Source organism: Siniperca chuatsi, linkage group LG18 (genome assembly GCF_020085105.1).
Source record: "Siniperca chuatsi isolate FFG_IHB_CAS linkage group LG18, ASM2008510v1, whole genome shotgun sequence".
Lineage (NCBI taxonomy): Eukaryota > Metazoa > Chordata > Actinopteri > Centrarchiformes > Sinipercidae > Siniperca > Siniperca chuatsi.
The window spans coordinates 269,042-295,028 of record NC_058059.1 but is presented as its reverse complement, the minus strand read 5'-3'; the positions used below and the strand labels follow the sequence as shown (position 1 = coordinate 295,028).

The following is a 25,987-nucleotide window of genomic DNA, read 5'->3' as shown; positions in this document are numbered from 1 at the left end:
TGGCCGCTCTATAAGATATATACCGTTTACCGTTTGGTAAAGCGGGCAAAAGGTGCGATCCAGTAACGTCAGATTCAAAGATCTTCAGAATCAGAATCAGAAATACTTTATTGATCCCCGTAGGGAAACTCTTTGTTACTTAATGAGCGCTCAACATTAAAGACACTGCGAGCAGCCGGGGGACACGCAGACACATGCACAGATTCAATGACACATCGTATTAATATATCTAAATGCTAATGTTCAGATTACTGTCGCTGTGTGCCGTCCAGACGTTTATATCTTGATGCTTTGACAACATTGTTCTTCACACTTTCAGGCCAGTAAAGCTCTTTGAATTCAACTGAGAGAGGGAGGGAGGTGGGGTGGTGGAGCTCCGCAGAGAATGAACAGGGAGGTGGGGGGATGTAAGGGGGAGGTGGAGCTCCGCAGAGAATGAACAGGGGTGGAGGTGGGAGGGGAGTGCCGGCAGGTAGAACAGGTTTGGGTGGGGCGGTGGAGCTGCGCTCACAGTGAAAGGAGAGAGAGACGCAGAGAAACAGATTTTCATTGTTTCCTTCAGTTTGTGACGGAACAGTTTCCAGCAGCAGAGAAGAAGAAGAAGAAGAAGAAGAAGAAGAAGAAGAAGAAGAAGAAGAAGAAGAAACAGAAAAACGGCAGAAGAAGTTTGTGTTTTCCTTCAGGAAGAAGAAGAAGAAGAAGAAGAACCTGCGGAGCTCCGAACAGGTGAGTCAGGTGAAACAGTGTTCTGTGTTTTACACTTTAAAGTTACCTGATAACTGAAAAGCCTCATTCGGTCGGCATGAACGCGACAGGAGGAGGTGGGGGAGCAAATGTTCTCGGAGCTCCTCAGTAGTTTAGCTCCTGGTGAAGTAGAGAGATACTGTGGTCTGACAGACGCTCTGCAGGACACAGACTGCAGCCTCCTCAGGGGGGCGCCGGAGAGCTGAGGGGAGGCAGCGATACTGCAGGAGGTGGATCTGAGTCAGAAACCTGCTCCTCCTCAGGGTCCTAACTCCGTCAGGTCTGAACTCTCAGACATGAAACTCACATCGAGTCGTTCAGAGCGACTCACACTTCCAGAGGAGATCATCGTCTCTGACGTCCGTCCAGAATAAACCTCATAAACCAGCTGAGACACCAGAGAAGAAAGCGGCTGCAGAAGCTGCCTGAGAATCCTGCTGTTTCTAAGTTTCCTTCAGTCTCACAGTGATCCAGAGACAGCTGTCTGTCCGTCCACGGGTCCACTGCAGACAGGAGCTGCTGACTGCTGGTTCGGCTGCTCTGATGGGACAGTCTGACTGCATGTGAACACATACAGGCTAACAGACGGGCTAACAGACGGGCTAACAGACAGGCTAACAGACGGGCTAACAGACTGGCTAACAGACGTGCTGACATTCAGGCTAACAGACGTGTCTGTAGAGAACAGCAGCACCGACATGCATCCTCCTTTTCTTACCTCCCTCCTCCTTTCCTCTCTCCTTTACTACCTCCTCCTTTCCTTACCACCCTCCTCCTTTCCTTTTCTCCCTCCTCCTTTCCTCTCTCCTTTACTACCTTCTCCTTTCCTTACCACCCTCCTCCTTTCCTTTCCTCTCTCCTCCTTTCCTTTACTACCTCCTCCTTTCCTTACCACCCTCCTCCTTTCCTCTCTCCTTTACTACCTTCTCCTTTCCTTACCACCCTCCTCCTTTCCTTTCCTCTCTCCTCCTTTCCTCTCTCCTTTACTACCTCCTCCTTTCCTTTCCTCTCTCCTCCTTTCCTTTACTACCTCCTCCTTTCCTTACCACCCTCCTCCTTTCCTCTCTCCTTTACTACCTTCTCCTTTCCTTACCACCCTCCTCCTTTCCTTTCCTCTCTCCTCCTTTCCTTTACTACCTCCTCCTTTCCTTACCACCCTCCTCCTTTCCTCTCTCCTTTACTACCTTCTCCTTTCCTTACCACCCTCCTCCTTTCCATTCCTCTCTCCTCCTTTCCTCTCTCCTTTACTACCTCCTCCTTTCCTTACCACCCTCCTCCTTTCCTTTCCTCCTTCCGTTACCTCCCTCCTCCTTTCCTTTCCTCTCTCCTTTACTACCTCCTCCTTTCCGTTCCTCCCTCCTCCTTTTCTTACCTCCCTCCTCCTTTCCTCTCTCCTTTACTACCTTCTCCTTTCCTTACCACCCTCCTCCTTTCCTTTCCTCTCTCCTCCTTTCCTTACCTCTCTCCTTTACTAACTGCTCCTTTCCTTTCCTCCCTCCTCCTTTCCTTACCTCCCTCCTCCTTTCCTCTCTCCTTTACTACCTCCTCCTTTCCTTACCACCTCCCTCCCCTCCTTTCCTCCTTCCCTTACCTCCCTCCTTTTTCCTTTCCTCTCTCCTTTACTACTTCCTCCTTTCCTTACCTCCCTCCTCCTTTCCTTACTACCTCCTCCTTTCCTTTCCTCCTTCCCTTTCCTCTCTCCTCCTTTCCTTACCTCCCTCCTCCTTTCCTTTCCTTTCCTCCCTCCTCCTTTCCTTTACTACCTCCTCCTTTCCTTACCTCCCTCCTCCTTTCCTTTCCTCCTTCCCTTTCCTCTCTCCTCCTTTCCTTTCCTCTCTCCTTTAATACCTCCTCCTTTCCTTTCCTCCCTCCTCCTTTCCTTTCCTCCCTCCTTTCCTCCCTCCTCCTTTCCTTTCCTCCCTCCTCCTTTCCTTTCCTCCTTCCCTTTCCTCTCTCCTTTACTACCTCCTCCTTTCCTTACCACCCTCCGCCTTTCCTTTCCTCCTTCCCTTTCTTCTCTCCTCATTTCCTTACCTCCCTCCTCCTTTCCTCTCTCCTTTACTACCTCCTCCTTTCCTTACCTTCTTTCCTTACCTCCCTCCTCCTTTTCTTACCTCCCTCCTCCTTTCCTCTCTCCTTTACTCCCTCCTCCTTTCCTTACCACCCTCCTCCTTTCCTTTCCTCCTTCCCTTACCTCCCTCCTCCTTTCCTTTCCTCTCTCCTTTACTACCTCCTCCTTTCCTTACCGCCCTCCTCCTTTTCTGTCTTCCCTGCTCCTCTCCTTTACTACCTCCTCCTTTCCTTTCCTCCTTCCCTTACCTCCCTCCTCCTTTCCTTTCCTCCCTCCTCCTTTCCTTTCCTCTCTCCTCCTTTCCTTTCCTCTCTCCTTTACTACCTCCTCCTTTCCTTTCCTTCTTTCCTTACCTCCCACCTCCTCCTCTCCTCCCTCCCTCCTCCTTTCCTCTCTCCTTTACTACCTCCTCCTCTCCTTTCCTTCTTTCCTTACCTCCCACCTCCTCCTTTCCTTTCCTCCCCTCCCTCCCTCCTCCTCCTCCTCCTCCTCCTCCTCCTCCTCCTCCTCCTCCTCCTTTCCTTTCCTCTCCCCCCTCCTCCTTTCCTCACTGCTCCTCCTTTCCTCCCTCCTCCTCCCTTCCTTCCCTTTCCTCACTCCTCCTCCCTCCTCCTGCCTCCTCCTTTCCTCCCCCTCCTCCTCCTCCTCCTCTCCCTTCCCTCCTCTCCTCCTCCTCCTCCTCCTCCTCCTCCTCCTCCTCCCTCCTCCTCCCCCTCCCTCCTCCTCCTCCTCCTCCTCCTCTCCTTCCCCCTCCTCTCCTCACTCCTCCTCCTCCTCTCCTCCCCCCCTCCTCTCCTCACTCCTCCTCCTCCTCCCACAGTTAATCATTCTCTCTCTCTCTTTTCTCCACATAGCTCTCTCGCCCTGACGGCCTCCTGTCTTCTGATTGGACTGCTGTCTGATCGATTGATTGATTGATTGATTGATTAGCTCTTCGATCCTGTGACGCTGCGCCATGTCTTCAAACATCAAGGTCTCCCTTGACAACCCCTACGGTGAGGTGACCATCCCCCGGGCGAAGCTCCGCCCCTCGGATGACGTCGGCACGGTGATAGCCAATCCGGTGGCTATGAGCAGTACCGATGGGAACCCGTATGGCGTGTCGAGCTCCGCCCCCCCACCGCCATATATGGTGAAGGAAGCCGGCGGGGGGGAGGAGGAGGAGGGGGGGAGGTGCCGCGTCTGCTGCTACCGCTGCAGGAGCAGGAAGTGATGTCACAGTGGCAGGAGGATTGTGATTGGCTCTGATTTATTTATTTCCTGTTTTTTTAAGTTGATGTTTCCTTCCTTTCACCGGGGAAACAAGGAAGCAACGCAGGAAGTGAAGAAGAAGAAGAAAGAACAGAGAAATATTAAAAACTACAGAAGAAGGAAAGGTCATGGATGTTTCCTCAGTGGCGGCCATTTTGTGTGTCTAACCAGCTCAAAATTTAAAAACTACAAATTGAATTTTAATTAATTTTGAACAACAACTCTAAACTCAAGGTCCACTTACTTAGAAATTCCCACTGACTGGACACGGCCAGGCAAGAGAACCATGAGACGAGATTTAAAATAAATAATAATAACGACAATAAACTGTTAAACTGGGATTTAAAATGTGGACGTGGGATCAATAAAAAGATTGTTGAATAAAATATATTTATATATGTTTTTATTTAACTGACAGATTATTATTATTATTTATTTGTTGGGTTTTCTGATGTTTCACGTTACGATGAATAGGAATAGGAAAACTTCTGTCGTGATTTGAGACATAAATCAATAAAACTGCTCAGATGATTAGACACAAAATGGCCGCTGCGGAAGTGAAAGTTCTCTGCGGTTGCCATGACGACGACACCAGATGACGAGTTGCTTTGATGCAGTTTGTGACATCACATTTTATTTTACAGGTTTGTAACATAAAATCAATTATTATTGATTTATTATTGGAAAATCTGCTCTTAACGTTTGTTTTTCACATTTTTACAATTAATCAGCTTAAAGAGCATTAATAATAGATTATAAACATCTAATAAGGAAACTTTGTTTTTGTTTCTTAAGATCAGAAAATGACGAAATGCCTGTAAAATGAAAAGTTTCTACAAACTGTAAAAAGTTTATAAAGTGATGAAAATCATTTGAACAACTGGATTTTAGCTTTTAGAGTATTTTTAATATGAAGTGATATTATTCCTCTAAGCAGGAATACAATGATCATACGAACACATTCTGCTAACGAACAACTGGTTTAGTATTTTAGACATATTTTATATTTTATCCACATTTTCCTCACGAGTTCGTCTGGGTTTTCAGGAAGTGTTGGAAAGTTTCCGTAAAGTATTTATATTTTTTCATGACGATGACTTTGAACATTTTAGTGTGAAGGAGTTTTTAAAGTATAAATATCGTGATAAAATGACACAAAATAATCTGTGGAATCAAATCAGAAAATATTAAAATCAAACTGTTAATTTGCTGTAAAATTGAAGTTTGGTGGATGAGTTCTTTGAGTTTCTGATGAAATAAAGTCTTTTCAAACACATGAATTAAAGTGTTTACATGTTGAACTGCAGCCGCAGTTTATATTATTTATATTATATTATTTATATTATTTACGAGTTCTGAGATTTCTGTCTCTTTAGAAGAATATTAACTAAATAAATCAAATTACGTTTTTTTTACTCTGAAAATGAAGCTTCTTCCTCGTTTGCTTCATCCTCAAAGATTCTTCTTTCTAATCTGCTTCTTCTGAAACCTCAAAGACCGAAGGACGATCCGGGTCCACGGTCTCTGGTCTCTGGTCTCTGGTCTCTGGTCTCCCTCCCTGAGGACGGGCTCCTTCTGAGAGATTATATTTAAAAAACATCACAAACCGATTTTAACGTCTCCGACTCGCCCATCGGCGTCCCTCATCCTGCTGCCGGTCCTCGGGCGCCGGGACAGACCCGGGGAGGGAACCGGGTGTCGAGATTACAGAAGACATGTGGAACTGAACCAAGGCTGCGTCCCAACTCTCTTCACTGCATCCGCGTTCCCTCACCTGCGTCCCAACAAACATGGCGGACCGTGACAGCTGATGCTCACAGACTGCTGCCTGAACATGGCGACATACTGTGACATCACTCAACATGCAGAACTTATTTTAACTAAATACAGGAAAATATACTTTACGCTGCCTTTTAGTTGATGGTTTACTTCTTACAGTGTGCACTTCATGGCGTCATTGTTGTGTTCACAATATGTCAAGTATTGCAGAGATGTTAATGATCAGTGTCCAGTTTAGTGACTTCGGGTCATACAGACTGACACTTAGAGGGAGGAGTTAAAGAGTCTGATGGCCACAGGCAGGAATGACTTCCTGTGGCGCTCTGTGGTGCATTGTGGGGGGATGAGTCTTCCGCTGAAGGCGCTCCTTTGTTTGACCGGCACGTCATGGAGCGGGTGGGAGACGCTGTCCAAGATGGCGTGTAGTTTGGCCAGCATCCTCCTCTCTGACACCACCGCCAGAGAGTCCAGCTCCACCCCCACAATGTCACCGGCCTTACGGATCAGTTTGTTGAGCCTGTTGGTGTCCGCTACCCTCAGCCTGCTGCCCCAGCATGCAACAGCATACAGGACAGCACCGGCCGCCACAGACTCATAAAACATCTTCAGCATCGTCCGGCAGATGTTGAAGGACCTCAGCCTCCTCAGGAAACAGAGGCGGCTCTGGTCCTTCCTGTAAACAGCTTGAGTGTTCTTGGTCCAGTCCAGTTTATTGTCCATGTGTACTCCCAGGTACTTGTAGTCCTCTACATTCTCCACACTGACCCCCTGGATGGAAACCGGGGTCACTGGTGCCTTGGCCCTTCGTAGATCCACAACCAGCTCCTTTGACTTTGTCGCATTGAGCTGCAGATGGTTCTGCTCGCACCATGAGACAAAGTTCCCCACCACAGCCCTGTACTCCATCTCATCACCACCGCTGATACATCCCACCACAGCAGAGTCATCAGAAAACTTCTGAAGGTGGCAGGACTCTGTGTGGTAGCTGAAGTCTGTGGTGTAGATGGTGAAGAGGAAGGGAGAGAGGACAGTCCCCTGAGGGGCCCCAGTGTTGCTGACAACACTGTCCGACACACAGCGCTGCAGGTGCACGTGCTGTGGTCTGCCAGACAGGTAGTCTACAATCCAGGACACAAGGGGGGCATCCACCTGCATTGCTGCCAGCTTCTCCCCCAGCAGGGCAGGCCGGATGGTGTTGAAAGCACTGGAGAAGTCAAAAAACCTGATCCTCACTGTGCTCGCCGGCCTGTCCAGGTGTGGATGTTCAGATATTTTATACTTTATACCCACCTGGTACCTCATCTGTCGGACCTGTGTTATGGCGTGTTATATGTTTTGTTCAGCGCTTCTGTTCCTGTGTGACTGACTGACGGCGAGCTGCTGGAACAGAGAGTTTCCCCTCAGGATCAATAAAGTGTTTCTGACTCTGAGCGTCCTCTTCACTTCCTGCTGCCGCCCGAGCTGCAACACACGATCTCTGTTCCTAAACTACGAACAACGTGGGAAACACGCTGAACTGAACGTGACCTGGATCCGGTGAACCGGATCTGGTGATCTTCTCCTCGTGACTCTGCTTTAACAACATCTGAACACGATGTGTTTTATTCTTTTCTATCTTTGTTAAAAAGATCGACTCCTAACAAATGCGATTCTGTCTCTGTTGCTAGGCGACCTCAGGCAGTCCACACTGAGCTGTAACCTGATAGGCTGACACCAGCGGCCAATGGAAACCTGAGAGCAGCTCCACTTTCTATTGGCTGATCAGGTTACAGCTCAGATTATTTATCAATAAACTTTAAAAAATATCATTTTATTATAAGTTATACTGTGTATTAAATGTATTATTTCCAGTTATTGATAGGTTATTGATTTACGTTCTGCCACTTTTTTAAACAGATATTAATGTTCATAATTTGGTGTTTAAACCATTGTTTTTGTTATTTTAGATGATGTTTTTGTTGTATTTTTGTGTGTTTGAACGTTTGTACATTTAGTTTTTGTATATTTGAGTTTTGTTTCTTTTATATTTTGTGTCTGACTGGATTCGTATGAAAATATTTAATATTTTAAAGTTTAGAAAGACACATTAAATATGATGAGTGAAAATGATTCATGCTGGTTTATGTAATAACGTGTTTATGTACAGTATAAATAATAACTGTTTAATGATAAAGAGATATTCAGTCCGTCTGCTGTCGGCCGAGCGAGGCTGAATTATTGATGAAGTGACTCTCTCTCTTTCTCGCCGTCTGAAGCAGAAAGAACGACGAGAACGAACAAGAAGAGGGAACGAAGAGGAGCGACAGAACGACAAGATGGAGAAGAAGAGATGAAAGAAAAGGAGAGGAAATGAAGAGGTGAGGAAAAACAAAAAGAAAAGACAAACAACTGAGAGGAGAAAACCAACAAAGAAGAAGAAAGAAAAACAAGAGGAAGAATAAACAACAAAAGAAGAAGACAACAAAACTCAACCGGAATAAAAGAAGAACTGGAGGAAATGACGGAGTGAAAGACGAAGAGCGGAAGACAGAGAGAACGAGACAAAGTGAACACAACAAAAGAAAAGAGGATGAGCGGAGAGAGAAAACTGGAATAAAAGTCAGAGGAAGAAAAACTGGAGGACAAAAAGAAAGAAGAAGAGAGGAGGAAGGAGAAGTGTAAACAACAATAAACAAGAAGAAGAAGAAGAGAAGGAATAAAAAGGAGGAAGATGTGATGTGAAGATACAGGAAGAAGAATATCCAGGTAAGTTCTGTCCAATCAGAGTGCAGCAGGTAAAAATCTGTTTTTCTGTGAATGAAGAGGCGTGGCCTCCTGCTGTCTGACAGGAACCGAGTCTGACCATCTGATTGGACGATTTCTATCAACAAAAACAGGAAGTAGAGACAGAGTGACTGATTCCTCAGCAGTTTCCTTTAAACGACTTTAACACGCAAACACGTCTCATCTTCTGTATTTAACACGTTAGAAACAGAAACTCGGAGCTAACTCGGAGCTAACTTGGAGCTAACTCGTAGCTAACTCGTAGCTAACTCGGAGCTAACTCGTAGCTAACTCGGAGCTAACTCGTAGCTAACTCGAAGCTAACTCGTAGCTAACTCGGAGCTAACTCGTAGCTAACTCGAAGCTAACTCGTAGCTAACTCGGAGCTAACTCGTAGCTAACTCGGAGCTAACTCGTAGCTAACTCGGAGCTAACTCGGAGCTAACTCGGAGCTAACTCGTAGCTAACTCGTTACTGAGGGGCTTCGGGACTTTTCCAGCAGTTGGGAAACAACAGACGAGACTTGGTCTTGAGAAGCTGCAGCGTTTATTAACCGACGCTGTACATTTTCAGCCAGACCGACAGCTGACTGCTGACCTTTCCCGCTGCTCCGCCCCTTTCTGCTGCTCGCGCTCTCTGTAACTCAACCATCCTCTCTGACCAATCAGTGGTCTGCAGTGTTTTAACTCCGCCTTGTAGTATCAGCTCAGCTCGCCATCCACAACTTTTCACAGTGGAAACGCAAACAACCGTTCTAACGTGTAACGAACTGGGAAACGAGGCTCGTTACAGCTAAACAAAAAATAAACATTTCAAATGTTACATTTTGTTACGTTATATTAATATTTATCAGAACAAGATGTCGGACGACAGACAAAAAGAAGAAGAGGAGGAGGAGGAGGAAGTGACCTGTCAGCCCCTCCCCCCTGCCCCCTCCTCTGTTGCCGTGGAGACGATGATGTCACTGAGGAGGCAGGACCTGGTCTGCATCGTGTGCTTCGGCAGCTACGACCTGGCGACGCGGTTGCCGCGGCGACTCCACTGTGGCCACGCCTTCTGCCAGGCGTGTCTGAAGAGACTGGACACCGTCATCAACGAACAGGTGACTGATGACATCATCAACACCTGAGTTGTTCTGCTGTAATAGTCATCAGACTAACATGTTGTGATTCCCATTAAATGATAGAAAACACTGAAGCAAATGTAAGTGTTGAAACATTAGAAACCGTTGAAGTGGCAGTCAAGAAAGTGTAAGTGATGAAATCAGTTGAAATTCCAGTTGACATGTAAGATCTTAAAGTAGTTGAAGTGTCAGTTGAAGTGTTTAGATCTGAAAGCAGTTGAAGTGTCAGTTGACATGTCAGAAAGTTAGAAACAGTTGAAGTGGCAGTCAAAATACAAGTGTAAGTGATGAAAGCAGTTGAAGTGTAGGATCTGAAAGCAGTTGAAGTGTCAGACAAAGTGGACGTGATGTAAGCAGTTGAAATTTAATTTTAAATAGTATAAGTTAATGAGTCAGCTGCTTTGAAGGCCAAAATAAAAAACCTGTACGTTTGTCTCCTCCCCTCTCTCCTCCACTTCCCTTCCCTCCAGGTGTGGATCCCGTGTCCTCAGTGTCGACAGAACACGCCTCGGCCCAGAGGAGGAGCGACAGGTCTGGACCTGGACTTGGCCTCCTTCCTGGGAGTGAAGGCCCAGCAGACCTGCACCTCCTCCTGCTCCCTGTCCTCCCGGAGCTCCGGCCGCAGGGAGGGGGCTCCGGCTGCAGATGCGGCCCAGGACGGGAAACTGTGGCTGGGGAAGGAGGTAACCGATGACGGTTGGTCACACGGAGGTCTGGCTGAGCCGCGCTTCCATCGCTACGGCAACTGTTGCCCACTGCCGTCCTATTGGCTGTGCTGCTGGTTCTGCTGCCCGGGGCGGGGCTAGGACCGACCAATGGGTGTCCTGACTTTAGTTCTCCCTTCGGGTTGGTAAAATTATTCTGATCTGACTGACGATGTACAAACTTTACGATATACAAATATAATAAACATGTAATGTGTTATTGAAGTCCTGAGTTTAATAATTTAATCAAATTTAGAAGCAAGAACGTAAATTAGATATTCTTTAATAATCTATTCAAATTGAAAACAATCAAAAACTAAACTGAAAAACAATGAGACGAAGAAAATATATAAAATATGTCAATTATTGTTTAATATTGTATTAATTGTAATATTATATATTGTGGTATATATTGATATTATAGATAATATCAGTGGTGGAAGAAGGACTCTGATCATTCAGTAATACCACACTGTAAAAATACAGTATGATATATAATACTTAAAAGATGGTAAAAGAAGAGTATCAGAGAAATGTGAAGTATCAGACGTGAAAGTACTCATTATGCAAACAATAGCCCCTTTCAGAGTATTAATCAAAATGTGTACATATGTACATGAGCAACTGTACTAATATCTAATAATATTATTAATTGTATTATGAGTGGAATAAAGACAAAGCTACTGAGAAAGAAATATTTATTTATAATTATATATTTTACAAAAGTAGAGAAGCTGATAAACCTGTTAGCATTCAGGTGTTAATGAGACACGTCACCTTTTCTTTTGCTTGGTCACAATTTAACAACAACAAAAAAGGAGGAACTAATTATTATTAACATCATTGTTTCTTTTTGACCAATCACAGACATCCTGTTGGGTTTCCACCAATCGGCTGCTTCAGATTTGTCTCTGACTGGTTCAAAACAGAAATAACGTTTTAACAATTAAGCTTCAAACATTCAAACAGTTTCAGTGGACGGTGGAACTTTTTATTTCACTTTGTGTAAATTTGAATCTGAACTTTACCATAATGTTTGACTTCATTATTTTTATGTTAATGAAAAATATAATATTAGTTTGTTAAATATAATCTGAATGCTTTGTTTTTTGTTTTTGGTGATTTTAAAGGAATACTTTAGTTTGTTGGTTCAGTTTCTGGGCAAGCGAAATTGAGAAAAAAAGATATATAGAGAGAGAGGTTTGGCATTTTCCACTTCATGAGGCACAAGGCATTCTGGGAGTTTGAGTCCTTGTCTTAAAACATCTTTAGGTCCTCCACAGCTTCTTTGTTACAGAGAAAATTTCCCACAATGCCTTAAATTCTTAAAATCAGTCTAACTTTCATCAGTCCCCAGCAGTTCCTCGTCATCAGGCCCCTCCCCCTGAGTCTGCAGCTCGGCCAATCAAAGGCTGCCGAGCCCCTCTCCCACTCTGATTCGCTGTCCCGGCTGCAGGTTGAAGCTGAAGTCTTTCGGAGCTTCGAACAGTAGAACGATGGTGGAGCCGAGGTTAAACTCCCCCACTGCCGCCCCCTTCTGTAAGGCCACGCCCCCTCCGTCAACTGAGACTAGGTCCCCGTCACCTGCCGCCTTCAACACCTGGTCGCCGATGGCAACATATCTGCGGTCGTGAAAGGAGCCTTTACTGTAGCGAGGAGCGTTGGTCTGAAGCTCCTGAGGACGAAACACAAAAACAATACAAACTTATTATATATTTAGGAAATATTTGTTATTAATTACTCTGATTAACAGACTGATAAAATAGAACAACATACCGCTGACTGCTAACAACGCATCCAATTACAATACAAAAGATGGTGAAAAACAAAAGAGAGACACTGCTGCTGCTAACTAATAAACTAACAAAAATGTTTATGACATTTAAAATATAGAAAATAATTCAGCTATAAAAACCTACAAGAATAAAAAAGGATCAAAAAGCCTTAAAGTAAACAACAGAGGTACAAAGTTCTATTAAAGTAGAAATAGTAAAAACTAAAACTCCTCACCTGGTCGAAGTAAACCCTGATGGAGCCGACGTTTGTGGCTCCGACCGCCGTTAACGAGAAGAAGCCGTGCTGCCATTGGCCGGTGAGCGCCACACGCTCGTTAAGGCAGAAGAGCTCTTTGACCAAACGAGCCACGCCCGGGTTAACCGACATTAACGAGCCTAACGAGGAGAGAGAGAGAGAAATGAAGAGCAGGTAGAGAGCAGAAATCAGACAGGTGACCAGATGAACAGACTCTCACCTGGGAAGTGACGTCGAAGCTCCACCCTCCAGTCTGTGGGTGAATGGAAACAGTGATAGTCACCTGGAGCCAGGTAGACCACGACGTGGAATAGATCGTGATCAGGAGACGACAAGAGGAGGTCCCTGAAGGACGACGAGGACTCTAAAGAAAGAGACATGAGGACGGAATCAATCTTCAACAGGTTGTGGACCCCAAGTTCTCCAGACTTATAGTCCCAAATCAAGGCATGTAAGTCCCAGGTCACGTCCAAGTCCCAAAGTTTGTGTCTTGAGTTCCGAACAGGTCATTATCCGCCCTTCACTAAATTTAGTGCCGTTTTAAAGTTTTAAACAGTCACTGTTAGTTCAGTAAATTTGCAATTCAATTTTATTTATGTAGCGGCAGTTCATAACAGACGTTAGCTCATCTTTTCCTACAGAGCAGCTCCAGACCGAACTCTTCATAATATTATTTACAGAGACCCAACAAATCCCACCATGAGCAAGAACTTGGCCACAGCGGCAAGGAAAAACTTCCTTTAAGCGTCAGAAACCTCGAGCAGAACCAGACTCAGGGGGGGCGGCCATCGGGGGCATCAGCTGCGAGAGGTGGTGAGCAGGGTGAGAGGGGTCAGAGGTTATTATTTTGGTCTTGTGATTCAGCTGACGGGAGGGAGGGTGCCAGTGATCTAAAGGGTCCGTGCTGCCGTACCAAACTGTTGATGAGGTGAGTTTGATATTTATTAAAAAAAACATTCATGATTTGTAGCCAGGCAGACAGAGTCGCAGCTCTATTGAACCGTGTATTCCTATAGCTCTCAGTAGCAACGACCTCATGAGTTTCTTTAATAATAACATTTTAACTATTAGAGAAGAAATTCATCACGTCCTGCCCTCAGAGAGAGAGAGAGAAAGGGGGAGTGAAGCACAATGCAAATACCACCTAGAATATTAAAATAGCAATAACGTAATGGTAATCACAAGACCAAAATAATAACCTCTGACCCCTCTCACCCTGCTCACCACCTCTCGCAGCTGATGCCCTCTAGGAGGCACTAAAGGTCCCTGCCCAGCAAATCATCCCGTTTTAAAAACAGTATTTTCCCACTGCAATAAGGACTCTGAACGCTGCTCACTAACCCTGACAGACGTAGCTGCACTTAAAACTCCTGTATCAGTCATGTGAATGTTGTCTGTTGTGTAGTCATTGTGTCGTCCCCCCCCCCGATGGCCGACCCCCCTGAGTCTGGTTCTGCTCGAGGTTTCTGACGCTTAAAGGAAGTTTTTCCTTGCCGCTGTGGCCAAGTGCTCGCTCATGGTGGGATTTGTTGGGTCTCTGTAAATAATATTATGAAGAGTTCGGTCTGGAGCTGCTCTGTAGGAAAAGATGAGCTAACGTCTGTTATGAACTGGTGCTACATAAATAAAACTGAATTGAATTGTTGATATTGGTTTGATGTTACTGACACTGTTGAATTGAGCCTACCTGCTGTGCTGTACCGAAAGCAAATTACACCGACCTCGGTCGTGTGGTCATTAATAAATGATTGACTGATTGATACATTATTATTTATTATAAATAAGCTTCATGCTTTTGTTCTGTTCGGGGTGCTTGAACAGATTTATAATCGATTTGTTATGTCACATGGGTGGGGGCGGAGTGGCCGTGGTCTTACTGTTGCTCTGCCTCTTCTGTGGACCCAGGAAGTTCTCCAGACTGTAGGTGACCCCCTTCACCTGCTCCACCTCCGAGTTCTTTACCCGACCGAAGTGGAGGATCCTCCCATCAGCTGGAGAGATCTGCAGACAGAAGAGACAAAATTCAAACCTGGAACAATAAAATCTACCATTTAATAACTTCTGATAATAAAACTACAGTTTGTCTCTGACTGACCTACATCAGAAATCTCATTATTTATTTAATCATTAACATTTCTATTAACATTTTCTTTGCAGTAAATTCACTTTTAAAAAAAGGGAGATGAAATATTCAAAGTTTCTGATGGAGAGAAAACTGAAAACTATAAAAACAAACTGACAGGAAGTGATAGAGGCACAGGACAAAGTTTTACAACTCTCAAGTCTTAGCTATGAAGTCCCGAATCAAGTCCACACCAGCAGGTCCAACTTACAATCTTTTGAGTCCTAAACAAGTCGTTACGCACCCTTTACCAAACTAAATGGCAAAATTTCAAAGAGTTACCAGACAGGAGGAGGCGCAGAGCGGTCGGACTGCAGGTTTGAGACGTCGACGGAAGAATTCACCCAGATTCCTGTAGTGATGTAAATCCTCCACCGCTGCCTCCTATTGGACGACACAGAGAGACGGAAACAAGCATGATCGTCAAAAAAACTAATCCCAAAAAAGTAATAACATAATATTTAAAAATGGAATAAATTGACAACAATAAACAACACAAAGAAACAAAAATATAAAAAATAACAAAACCAGTTGTGTTGGTGAAGGAGGTGTGGACCAGTACAGGTGGGCCATGTGGATCAGGATCAGTGCAGGTGGGCCATGTGGATCAGTACAGGTGGGCCATGTGGATCAGGATCAGTGCAGGTGGGCCATGTGGATCAGTGCAGGTGGGCCATGTGGACCAGTACAGGTGGGCCATGTGGATCAGGATCAGTGCAGGTGGGCCATGTGGACCAGTACAGGTGGGCCATGTGGATCAGGATCAGTGCAGGTGGGCCATGTGGATCAGTACCAGTACAGGTGGGCCATGTGGACCAGTACAGGTGGGCCATGTGGATCAGTACAGGTGGACCATGTGGACCAGTACAGGTGGGCCATGTGGATCAGTGCAGGTGGGCCATGTGGATCAGTGCAGGTGGGCCATGTGGATCAGTACAGGTGGGCCATGTGGATCAGTGCAGGTGGGCCATGTGGATCAATACAGGTGGGCCATGTGGATCAGTGCAGGTGGGCCATGTGGATCAGTACAGGTGGACCATGTGGATCAGTACAGGTGGGCCATGTGGATCAGGACCAGTGCAGGTGGGCCATGTGGATCAGTGCAGGTGGGCCATGTGGATTAGTGCAGGTGGGCCATGTGGATCAGTACAGGTGGGCCATGTGGATCAGGACCAGTGCAGGTGGGCCATGTGGATCAGTGCAGGTGGGCCATGTGGATTAGTGCAGGTGGGCCATGTGGATCAGGACCAGTGCAGGTGGGCCATGTGGATCAGTGCAGGTGGGCCATGTGGATCAGTGCAGGTGGACCATGTGGATCAGGACCAGTACAGGTGGACCATGTGGATCAGTACCAGTACAGGTGGGCCATGTGGATCAGGACCAGTACAGGTGGGCCATGTGGATCAGGACCAGTACAGGTGGGCCATACTGACACGTTTTGGCTTTGTTCATATATTCAGCCTTTTTAGGAGAAAGGCTGGTCTTACTGGGCTTTCGTATTTATGCTTCACATTAATGTGAAATGTTGAATTCATAGCTGTTTCTCGATATAACGTCTGTTCCTGCCGGTAACGACTCGCGTTTCAGCTGTTTTCAGATGTTTTAGTGTTTAAAAATAACATCTGATGATCACCCGGAGCCGTAGCTACACATGTAATTGATGTTTTAACGTCGGTTCCGGCTGTGAACGCCTCGTGGTTCACTCTCGCGACCCGAAGCGTCTGTTTTACTGACAGAAATCGAAAGCAGTGAAAGTGACTTCAGTGTCAACCTTCACTGACAGACAGACGGAGGTTCGGAGCTGCTTGAGCTGCTAGCTTACGTTAGCTTACGTTAGCTTAGCGAGGAGAGGTAATAGAGGGGGATGTGAATGAACGGTAGGCAAGAAATAACATCAACACACACGGTCTTTGTGCTACATGTTTTGTGTTCAATTTAAATTAAAAATATAAATTTAAAAAAAGTTTAAAAATAGAAAGTAAAAAATAAAAGTTTGTCCTGACCTGCATGTTGACCCCGAAGGTCCAGATGTAGAGGGAGTAGACAGGTTTTCGGAGCCAGGTGGGGAGCTCCACCCCGTTCAGACGACCCCAGGCCCGAGAGAGGAGGCGAGTCGGGAAGGAGCGGTACAACGCCACCTGCAGCACCAAACAGGAAACTACATGTTTATTATCTGGCTTTCAGTAGAAGAAGAATTTTACTGGAATATTTTATTTTTCTGTTCATTCTGTTCAAATTCAACTTTTGCAGAAAATGAAGGAGGCGGTGAAAGAGAGAAGGTCTGAGAGGAGAAGAAATATGAGGAGAAAAGGAGGAGAGAGATGGAGGAAGCAGGATGAAACAGGAAGTAAAAGATAAAGTCAAAGTAGAAAAGGATAACGAGAAGAAGAAGACAGGAGAGAAAATGAAGTAAATCAGAAAAGGAGGAGAATGTGAGGAGGTGAAGATTAGAGATGTGCTGGTAAACTGGTTTTACTGAATACCGTCATTAATACTGTGAGTACCACAGTTTCCCGAGGGCACATGAACGCAGCATTATCTTATATGTTTCATATCTAAACATCATAATAAATCTATAGGGCACCTGGCAGTTGCTTGCCTTGCCTAATGGTAAAGTCCACCCGGTCTAGCTCTTGCTACTGGGGCTAAGCTAACATTTCGTCACCTTGGAATTATAAGGTTCTATCTGACATTTGTGTCCAAATTGAGTTATTCACATATTCTTATTCTGTGACGACTTATTAACATTATATAAGGTGTGTTTTTAAGTTGTATGTATTTTTGGACTTTTTATTTAGCAAACAAAAAGGTTCTATCTCCAAAGTGAACTTGGTTCTATAAGGTTCTACTTGTGAGCCAATCAGCACTTCGAATGCACACAAGAGGACCAATCAGGTGTTGCTTCTGTCATGTCGCCGCACTGCTCAGTGACGGTGGGAAAAGGAGCAGAAAACTCGGTGGAGATGAGAAATTGTCGCGCAACGCAAAGAAACCTCAAGACGGATTTTATTGACGGTCTTGTGAAGGACAGCAGTACAAATGCCGGGCAAGTTCAGTCTTTATTTAAAATCGTTTGTTTATTTTCATTGTTAGCTGCCACGCTAGCCCGCTAACACTAGCTTCCTAATGTTAGTCTGGCAGTTAATGCTATCATTATGAGGCAAACACTAAAGGAGAGGTTTGGGCTTTTACCCGTGACTGGAATAAAGGTTATAGACGTTTGCCTCTTAATGTCAGCATCAGCTGCTCTAAAAGCTGAGGTTCATCCCGTTTGTTGCACAGTGAGCGCATGTTGGCAAGAAATATTCCCAGTAACGGTGTGCGAAGTCCGAGCCGGCGGAGACGCACGAGCGCACCGGCATGCTTCCCTCTCCTCCGGCGTTTCACTGTATGGACGAAGGTGAGAGCGTGGGCGCTGAAGTGGTTCCCCTGATGTTCATGAGCTCATCTGCGGTGAAAGAGCTCCGGGTATCACGGCAGAAAACTGAATTTCCAAACAAAACAATGCGGCATCACACCGAGGCAGCCATCCGCGGCGCCATCTTCAAGGTACTCACTATTATACAGAGACATTTGATCTACTATTAACAGAGAAATATTGATTATAAATGCTTTAAAGAGGAGGTGAAGGTAAAAGCGTAAAACAGGAGAAAGAGGGAGGAGGGAGGAGACGAGAGGTGAAGAAAAGAGATGAAAGATCAAATGAAGAAAAGGGAGGAAAAAAGAAGACAAAATGACGACGTATGGTCGTTCCCCTCCCTGCCCGTTTCCTTTCGTCCAATCAGAAGCCAGTCGGCAGCCGCTCTTACCCGATTGGCCAGCGGCCGCAGAGCAGTGATGGACAGTACGTAGCAGAGGAAGGTGATTGGCCGACGGCACGGAGCGACACACGCCACCACTGAGCACGCTCAGATGGTGACGGAGAGCCAAACGAGGCACCTGGATTCGGACTGTGATAATGAGATTTCACGAGTGCGGGAGGTGAGGGGGGGATAGAGGGATGACGGAAGGAGGAGATATAAATCAGAAAATTGAGGCAGGAGAAAGAAGGAGGAGGGAGGCGAAGGAACGGAGAGATAAAAATCTAAACTGATGGAAAAACTGAGAAAATTGACCCAAAAAATTAAACCAAAAACAAAAAGATTGATAAATTAGAGGAAAACGAGAGCAGGAAAAATAAAAAGAGAAATAAGTAAAAATCACTGAAAGCAAAACAAGATAAAAAAGGCGGAGGACAAAGTCGTTATTTCCCTCCCCATCTGCAACCTGATTGGCTGCCGTCAGACTAATCCAAAGTTTGTCTGTTGTCAGGAAAAACTTGACTGGCTGCAGTTTTCATAAAATCCTTTTTAAAAAGGACCATTCCAGTTGTTTTCCAGCCAGCACAATAAAACTTATGTTCGTACACATCACTGATATTTTACCAACCCGTGCTAAAGGAGCCGTAACTCTCAATACGTCAGTTGGTTTCAGTTCATTTTAATATCCAGAAGTGAAGGACTTTGAGGATCTCGACTATGGAGAAGGAATCGACCTCCCTGTCGAAAGAAATTTCTACGCTCAAAGAAAAAGCACAGGAACTGAACAGGTATAAGAGACGGTCGAATTTATGCTTAAAGGGCATCAAGGAAGCAGAAAACGAGAACATCAAGGAAAAAGTGGGCTCCTGATTGGACCAAAGAAAGTAATAATATTGTGGACTAGGGCTGGTAAGAAAAAGTCAAAGAATCAACAAGTTATTATCCAGTTTATGGATTTTGGAGGACGACGAAGAAGTCATCTGTGATCGGTCTTATTCAATTGGTCTTAGAACCTGAAAAAATACTATTACAAACAGGATTATTGGAAATTCAGTTCCCACCTTTTCAAGCACAAGGAGTATATAGAGAGAGTTTTATGCTTTATTAACTGAAATAATGAATGATCCCAGCTTAGGCAGTGCTGGTGCTAAATGGCAATTCTTCAAATTTAAAGTTCTTTATAAAATTCGGGCAATCAGTTGGTAAAGTTTGTAAGGAAGCTGAGTGTAAAATTATACAAGATATTTATTCTTGTGTTAATGATTTATCTGAAGAAGGGAAACAGGCTTATGCAGCTACAAGCTGACTTAGATCATATTTATATTATATTTATACTTAAGCATATATTACATCAACATGTAAGTGGCTTGAAAAAGGGGAAGAAACTTTTTCTATATTCAGTATATAGTATAGTATATTTCTAAAGTGCAGACAAGAAAGAAATGTGATTACCTCTAATTGTAGATGGTGAGGAATGTGTCACTTCAAAAAGTGTTTGACTTTTACTCAAATTTATACTCTTCATCATATATTCAGAAAAATTCACAACCTTTTTTGACTTTAAACTTTAAATTTGTATGTGATGCTGATTTGACTATAGAATAACTGGACAGCTGTTTAGGTCCCTGGGCAGGATTGTTTAACAGCTGACTTTTACCATTTCTTTGGGAAGAAATCCATTATATTCGGCACTTAAAGAATGTATAGAAATGAACCGTTTACTTTCTACTAAGAGACAAAGTTTAATTATTTTTCTTCCCAAACCAGAGCAAGATAAGACACATTGATAACCTCGGGCCTATTACCCTCTTAAATGGTGATTATAAAATATTTACTAGTTTTAAAAATGAAATTTCTGATATTATTGCAGAAACTCGTCGTGATTCTCGTGATAGTCGTGATTTCTACCAGGAAGATCAATACATAATAATATAACATTGGTTTTGGTTCTCTAAGACTATGAAGATTTGGTTGAGGAGGATAGTTTCATTTTGTTTTTAGATTTCTATAAAATTATAAATAAAATTCTATAAAGCATTTTATATGGTTGAACAGTCATGGACTGTACTTATAAAGCGCCTTTCTAGTCTTTCTGACTACTCAAAGCGCTTCAACTCACCCCATTCACACACATTCATACAGACAGTGATGGCAGAACTGCTCATCAAAGTAACTGATCACTCACACACCAAAGGCACGGGATCAAACCGCCGACCTTCCGATTGGTGGACGACCCGCTCTACCACTAAGCCACAGTCATTTATTTTGCAGTGTTTTGGTTTCGGACAAAGGGTTAGAAATATAGTTAATTATTTTATGATGACATCATTAGTTCTGTGTCACTTCCACATGGAACTACAAAGAGATTCTCAGTTCAACAGGGAAAACATCAGGGATGTCCTTGTTCTGCCTTGTTGTTTCTCACATTTGTTGAAATGTTATCTATTTGGATCAAAAATACCAAGGAATTTGAACATCTAATGTTTTTGGACAAGGAGTTGATAATAAGTCAATTAGCAGATGATACCACCCTTTTTATTAAAAATGCTCAACAACTACCCAAGATTCTGAAATTAACAGGAATATCTTCTAATGCTTCTGGTTTAAATTTGAATTTACAGAAATGTGAACTAAAGGCCATATACAATTCCCCCTTTTCATCGGTGTGCAATGTTCCAATTACAAGAGGTAAAATACAATAACAATCAGTAAAGACTTGTTTTACCTAATTTAAATATTGTAGATCAAAAACTGAAGGACTTTCTTGTCTAAATGATCCTGCTTCTTTATTGGCAGTTCCTAAAAATCTGTAAATTTGTAAATTTTATTTGGAAAAACAAAAACCATTACATAAGAAATGGGATATTTTTAAGTCTATTGAAGAGGGTGAATGCAACTGACTTTGAATCAATGAATGCAGTACTGAAACTTAAATGGTTAAAAAATGTCATACTGAATGAACCAAGTTTTTAGTTTCATATTTCTAAAAGGATTTTTAAAAAGCTTGGAGGCACTGATTTATTTTAATCAAAATGTGATTTTCAATTATCTAAGTTATCAGTCAAACTCTTCTTTTTAAATCAACAAGTTCTGCAATATTGGAAAATTATTTATAAACATTATTTCATTCCACATTCTACTCCAATTTGGTATATTATTAAGAATTGTAAATCTTTGTACAATGATGAGTGGAAACTAAAGGCCATCTGGACTGGTGGACAATGTTGGCTCTTTTTTTAGAATATGACAGTTTTGTTCAGTAATATGATTTGAGCTGCTCATTTGTTATAAGGGCAGTTGCTACTGCTGTAATTCATCTTGTGAAAGGCTCTTTAGCTCACTCAAGAAGGGTTGCAGCTATACGACCACCTCTAACAATAGATGCCTTCAAATTCACTGACAAAAAACGTAATAATCAAATCATTAGAGGTGCAGTGACTAAAAAATTGTATCCGGCAGTACTACTAAGGAAAGGTATTGTATTGTTTTCCTTATCACCCAACGCCAAATAAGAACATTTCAACATTCGAAATGAGATATAACCCTGTAATGAATTCCTGCATGTCATAGTTTGAGGTTTTGTCTTGTTTCCTGTTTTATTTTGTAGTATTCTCCTCCCCTTGTGTGTCTTGTAGTTTTACTTCCTGTCTTTGTTTGGTTTCCCTCCAGTTTTGATTGTTGGCCCCGCCTTGATTGATTGCACCTGTGTCTTGTTGTCTTAAACTGCGCATTATACGACAGAACGACCAGTCGTGGACCCAGCAGTAGTTGACTCTCTCGTGGGGGAGTTGAAGGAAGTGTTCTCCACTCTGGAGAGATTCCGCCTTCGCCGCTGGCCTCCAGAGGGGTTTCGCCTTCGCCGCCAGCCTCCAGATGTGTTTGGTCTTCGACGCGGACCTCATGAGTTGCTCTCCGCACATGGCCAACCCCCGGGCCCTTGAATCCCTCCTTCCTCGTCTTCTGCAATTGAGTCCTTAAACTGTGCATTATACGACACTGCATAAACACCTTCAATTTTAATTGTAATTTATGTGTGTTATGTAAAAATAATATTGAATCTTTTGAACTATTATTTTTTTAATGTATGCATGTTTGCAAAATTTTGGAAAGACTTGGCTCTCGCCACCTGCTTGTTCCAGATATTTCTCTAAATTTTGATTTATTTTAAAAGACAAGAATGCACAATTTCTGTATAACAACCTGAAAAATATTATACACAAGTGTAGATTTTTCAAATGCTCACCTTCTTTTACAGCGCATACAAATGAAGTTTTATTATATTCTAGGGCTGTGCATGTTGCTAGATCCTTTGTTAATTTACTGCTAACTTTGGTTTTTTGGTTTTTGGTTTAGTTTGTTATTTTTATTTTTGTCATTCTTCATATACATCTGTTTAGGGTATTTTTGCATTGGCAATAGAAGTGAGCTCTGCCTTTTTGATTGTGCGAAATTGAGAGTTAAATAAATGTGGATGATTAATAATTATCAAACATGAATGTTGTCATAAAACTTGTCATAATATATCCTGCTAACGGCGCCAACACAGAACTGCACAGAAGGAAGTACCTGGAGGATGACAAAGTGACAGAAAGTAAAGAGAGAAAACAGACAGAATGGAGGTAAAAACAAGGAGGAATAAAAGGAGGGAGGAGGAGGTGGGGGTGGACGCTAATGCAATAAACTGTCGCTAAAACAGCTAAGCTACATTTGGAATGCTAACAGTGATGCTAACGCACTAACACAAAATATCTGATCCTTTGAAAAACATTTTAGAAAACAAAGCAATTTTCATAGTAATTTGTAATATTTCATACCCATTCATTAAGTGTCTTTATGGCAAACAAAAGCTTAATTTTAACACTTACATTAATAAAATAAAATATTTTTACATGCAATGTATAGCTAATGTGTGTAATTAATTTAAATTCAGTCAATTGAATGTTACATTTATAAACTTTAAGATTAACTTTACATTTTCTTGTAAAACATTTCATATAAAATCTTTAATAACTTCTTCTTTTGAACATTCAGTTATTAAAATACTACATAATTTTATAAAATACTTCTTGAATAAAGTATAAATATCTATTAGAATTTTTTCTTTTTAAAGAGCAACTGAACACCTTGTTTTAGCTTGAACACATCACCTTCACATGTTTATATTTTCTTTTTACAGAAAAGATGAATATGTATTCACATGTACTCATATGTATAAAATATATATGAGAACTCTGAACTAGCGGGAGGATATTAAGATACTTTAAAACAATTAGAGATAGATTGCACCAAAAATTGCTCTCCTTCTCAAAGTCAAACTCAGTCAGATCTGAACTCACAGACATGAAACACATATTGAATCATTCAGTGTGACTTACACTTCCAGAGAATATCATTATCTCTGATGTCCATCCAGAATAAACGTCCATAAATCCACTTAGAAACCAGAGAAAAAAGACGCTTCAGAACTTGCCTGAGAATCATCATGTTTACCAGCCACGACAGCATGGCCGGTATTGTTTTAACCTTGTGGGTGTGTGTGTCATCATGGCAAAATGTGGTCCTGGAGACACCTACAGTAGTGGGAACTACCACAGAGGCGATTTTCAGTACTTTGCCAGGTGTTTATATGTCTGTCTGTCTCCGCCGGAAATACGGAGGTAGGAAGTAGCAAAGGGGCCATTGGCACAGTTCATCTGATCCCATTGCAAGATGGTCCCTGGAGACAATTTAACTAAATGTAAACAAATATAGGCTAAAAAAAATGGGGCTCAACTTGTAGCTCACAGCTAACTCACTGACTCCATGGCAACATTTACTTCCTGTTTACATCCACTAACTAGTTTCAAAACTTAAGAGCAAAACTTGCGCCCCAAATAGATGTCCAACAAAGAATAACAGCAGTGACTAAATATTAACTTGTTTAATGGCTCAGAATGACTCTGTCCTCTATAAGTTCATACACATATTTACAGAGTGATGAAAACCTGTGGACATACAGACAAAACATGTAATTGGCATTAAAGAAACCACACTAAGCTGGTTTAAGTCCTATCTATCAGCTCATTCTCAGTTTGTACATGTTAAAGGTGAGTCACGGAGTTCCACAAGGTTGACTGCTTGGACCGATTCTCTTCACCTTCTATATGCTTCCTTATAAAGAGCACAGTCTAGACCTGCTCTATAAGAAAAGTGCAATGAGATAACTTCTGTTATGAATTGGCGCTATATAAATAAAATTGAACTGAATTTAGTCAATATTATTAGGAAACACTCCATAAACTTCCATTGCTATGCAGATGATACCCAATTATTTCTATCAATCAAGACAGATGAAACTAACCAGGTAGCTAAACTTCAGCATGCCTTAAGGACATAAGGACCTGGATGACCTGCAATTTTCTGATGTTAAACTCTGACAAAACTGAAGTTATTGTACTTGGCCCCAAACACCTCCGAGACACATTATCTAAAGATAAAGTTACTCTAGATGGCATTGTCCTGGCCTCCAGCAGCACCGTAAGGAACCTCGGAGTTATCTTTGATCAGGATTTATCCTTTAACTCCCACATGAAACAAACTTCAAGGACTGCCTTCTTTCACCTACGTAACATTGCAAAAATCAGGCACATCCTGTACTAGAGCATGCATTTGTTACTTCCAGGCTGGACTACTGCAATTCCTTATTAACCGGCTGCCTGAATAAGTCCCATAAGACTCTCCAGTTGATCCAGAATGCTGCGGCACGTGTACTAACAAGAACCAGGAAAAGAGATCATATCTCTCCAATATTAGCTTCTCTGCACTGGCTCCCTGTAAAATCCAGAACAGAGTTTAAAATCCTTCTCCTCACCTACAAAGCTCTTAATGGTCAGGCACCATCGTATCTTAAAGATCTCATAATACCTTATTATCTGACTAGAACACTGCGCTCCCAGGATGCAGGGTTACTTGTGATTCCTAGAGTCTCCAAAAGTAGAACGGGAACTATAGATGTATATATAGATGTATATAAGATGTGTATACAGATGTTTATAGATGTGCATAAAGATGTGTATATAGATGTTTAAGGTTGTCACAATACCAGAATTTTAAACTTCGATGCAATACTAGTACAAAAAAAAAAAGAAACGTTACTCGATACCTCTTTCGATACCACGGCAAAAAGAAAAAAAAGTCCCAGGCATAGGATAGGATCTTTATAGGATCTTTTTTTTTATTAACAACCTTCACACAGTGCTGGTACAGAAAAAGTCACTGAAAACATACCAACACATGCTACAAATTCTTTATGTCATTATTATTGCTTTTAGTATTATTTATTTTTTTTCTCTAATGTTGCTTCACTTGTAAACAGTACAGTGGTCTCAGTGGGTTACCCCTGTATAAATAAAGGATAAATACAATAAAACAAGAACATCACTATGAACAAAAACTAAAATGACTTAAATGAAATGCTGTACAAAACCAGGGAAGTTTAGGCATGCATGAAATGTCCAAAGTTTTGTTTTAGTTGGGCTACTTTAGCTTTTTTTGCGATCGCAAGGTTCTTTGACAGGAACACCAGCATGTCAAGGTTGTCTTGGGTCAGTCTTGACTGTC

At 42.7% G+C, this 25,987-nt stretch overlaps 2 protein-coding genes and 1 long non-coding RNA gene across 9 annotated transcripts in view; 2 read left to right on the top strand and 1 right to left on the bottom strand.

The window, feature by feature from the left end:
• Positions 1–448: 448 nt before the first annotated feature.
• LOC122865393 lies at positions 449–5,346 on the top strand. The gene is made up of 2 exons (XR_006375469.1): positions 449–726; positions 3,670–5,346. It is a non-coding gene; the product is annotated as an uncharacterized LOC122865393 (long non-coding RNA).
• A 1,705-nt stretch (positions 5,347–7,051) lies between these two features.
• Positions 7,052–10,659, top strand: rnf224 (ring finger protein 224). 4 transcript variants are annotated; one of them, XM_044173444.1, is made up of 4 exons: positions 7,052–7,395; positions 8,104–8,590; positions 9,462–9,710; positions 10,202–10,659. In XM_044173444.1, exons 3-4 carry the CDS (start codon positions 9,468–9,470, stop codon positions 10,535–10,537), a joined length of 579 nt encoding a protein of 192 aa, XP_044029379.1. In that variant the 5' UTR covers positions 7,052–7,395; positions 8,104–8,590; positions 9,462–9,467; the 3' UTR covers positions 10,538–10,659. The 4 variants fall into 4 exon arrangements, with proteins under 4 accessions (XP_044029379.1, XP_044029378.1, XP_044029377.1 ...); XM_044173443.1 differs by having other exon boundaries at positions 7,052–7,610; XM_044173442.1 differs by having other exon boundaries at positions 7,052–7,610; positions 8,101–8,590.
• Positions 10,660–11,119: 460 nt separating this feature from the next.
• The window catches only part of pisd (phosphatidylserine decarboxylase), a 26,403-nt gene continuing 11,535 nt past the window's right edge, over positions 11,120–25,987 (bottom strand). For 3 of the 4 annotated variants that reach the window (XM_044173436.1, XM_044173437.1, XM_044173439.1), the window contains 6 exons: positions 16,592–16,726; positions 14,871–14,972; positions 14,344–14,467; positions 12,687–12,830; positions 12,446–12,606; positions 11,120–12,110 (listed from right to left, as the gene is read on the bottom strand). In XM_044173436.1, coding sequence (XP_044029371.1) covers positions 11,841–12,110; positions 12,446–12,606; positions 12,687–12,830; positions 14,344–14,467; positions 14,871–14,972; positions 16,592–16,726 — 936 coding nt within the window. In that variant the 3' untranslated portion in view covers positions 11,120–11,840. Of the gene's footprint in view, positions 12,111–12,445; positions 12,607–12,686; positions 12,831–14,343; positions 14,468–14,870; positions 14,973–16,591; positions 16,727–23,763; positions 23,822–25,987 lie in introns of all 4 variants that reach the window. The other variant, XM_044173438.1, reaches the window with a different exon arrangement.

Coding starts and splice junctions, on each gene's coding strand:
- rnf224 (XM_044173444.1), top strand. CDS start 9,468: ATGTCGGACGACAGACAAAAAGAAGAAGAGGAGGAGGAGGAGGAAGTG. Junction 9,711..10,201: donor ACACCGTCATCAACGAACAG/GTGACTGATGAC, acceptor CCTTCCCTCCAG/GTGTGGATCCCGTGTCCTCA.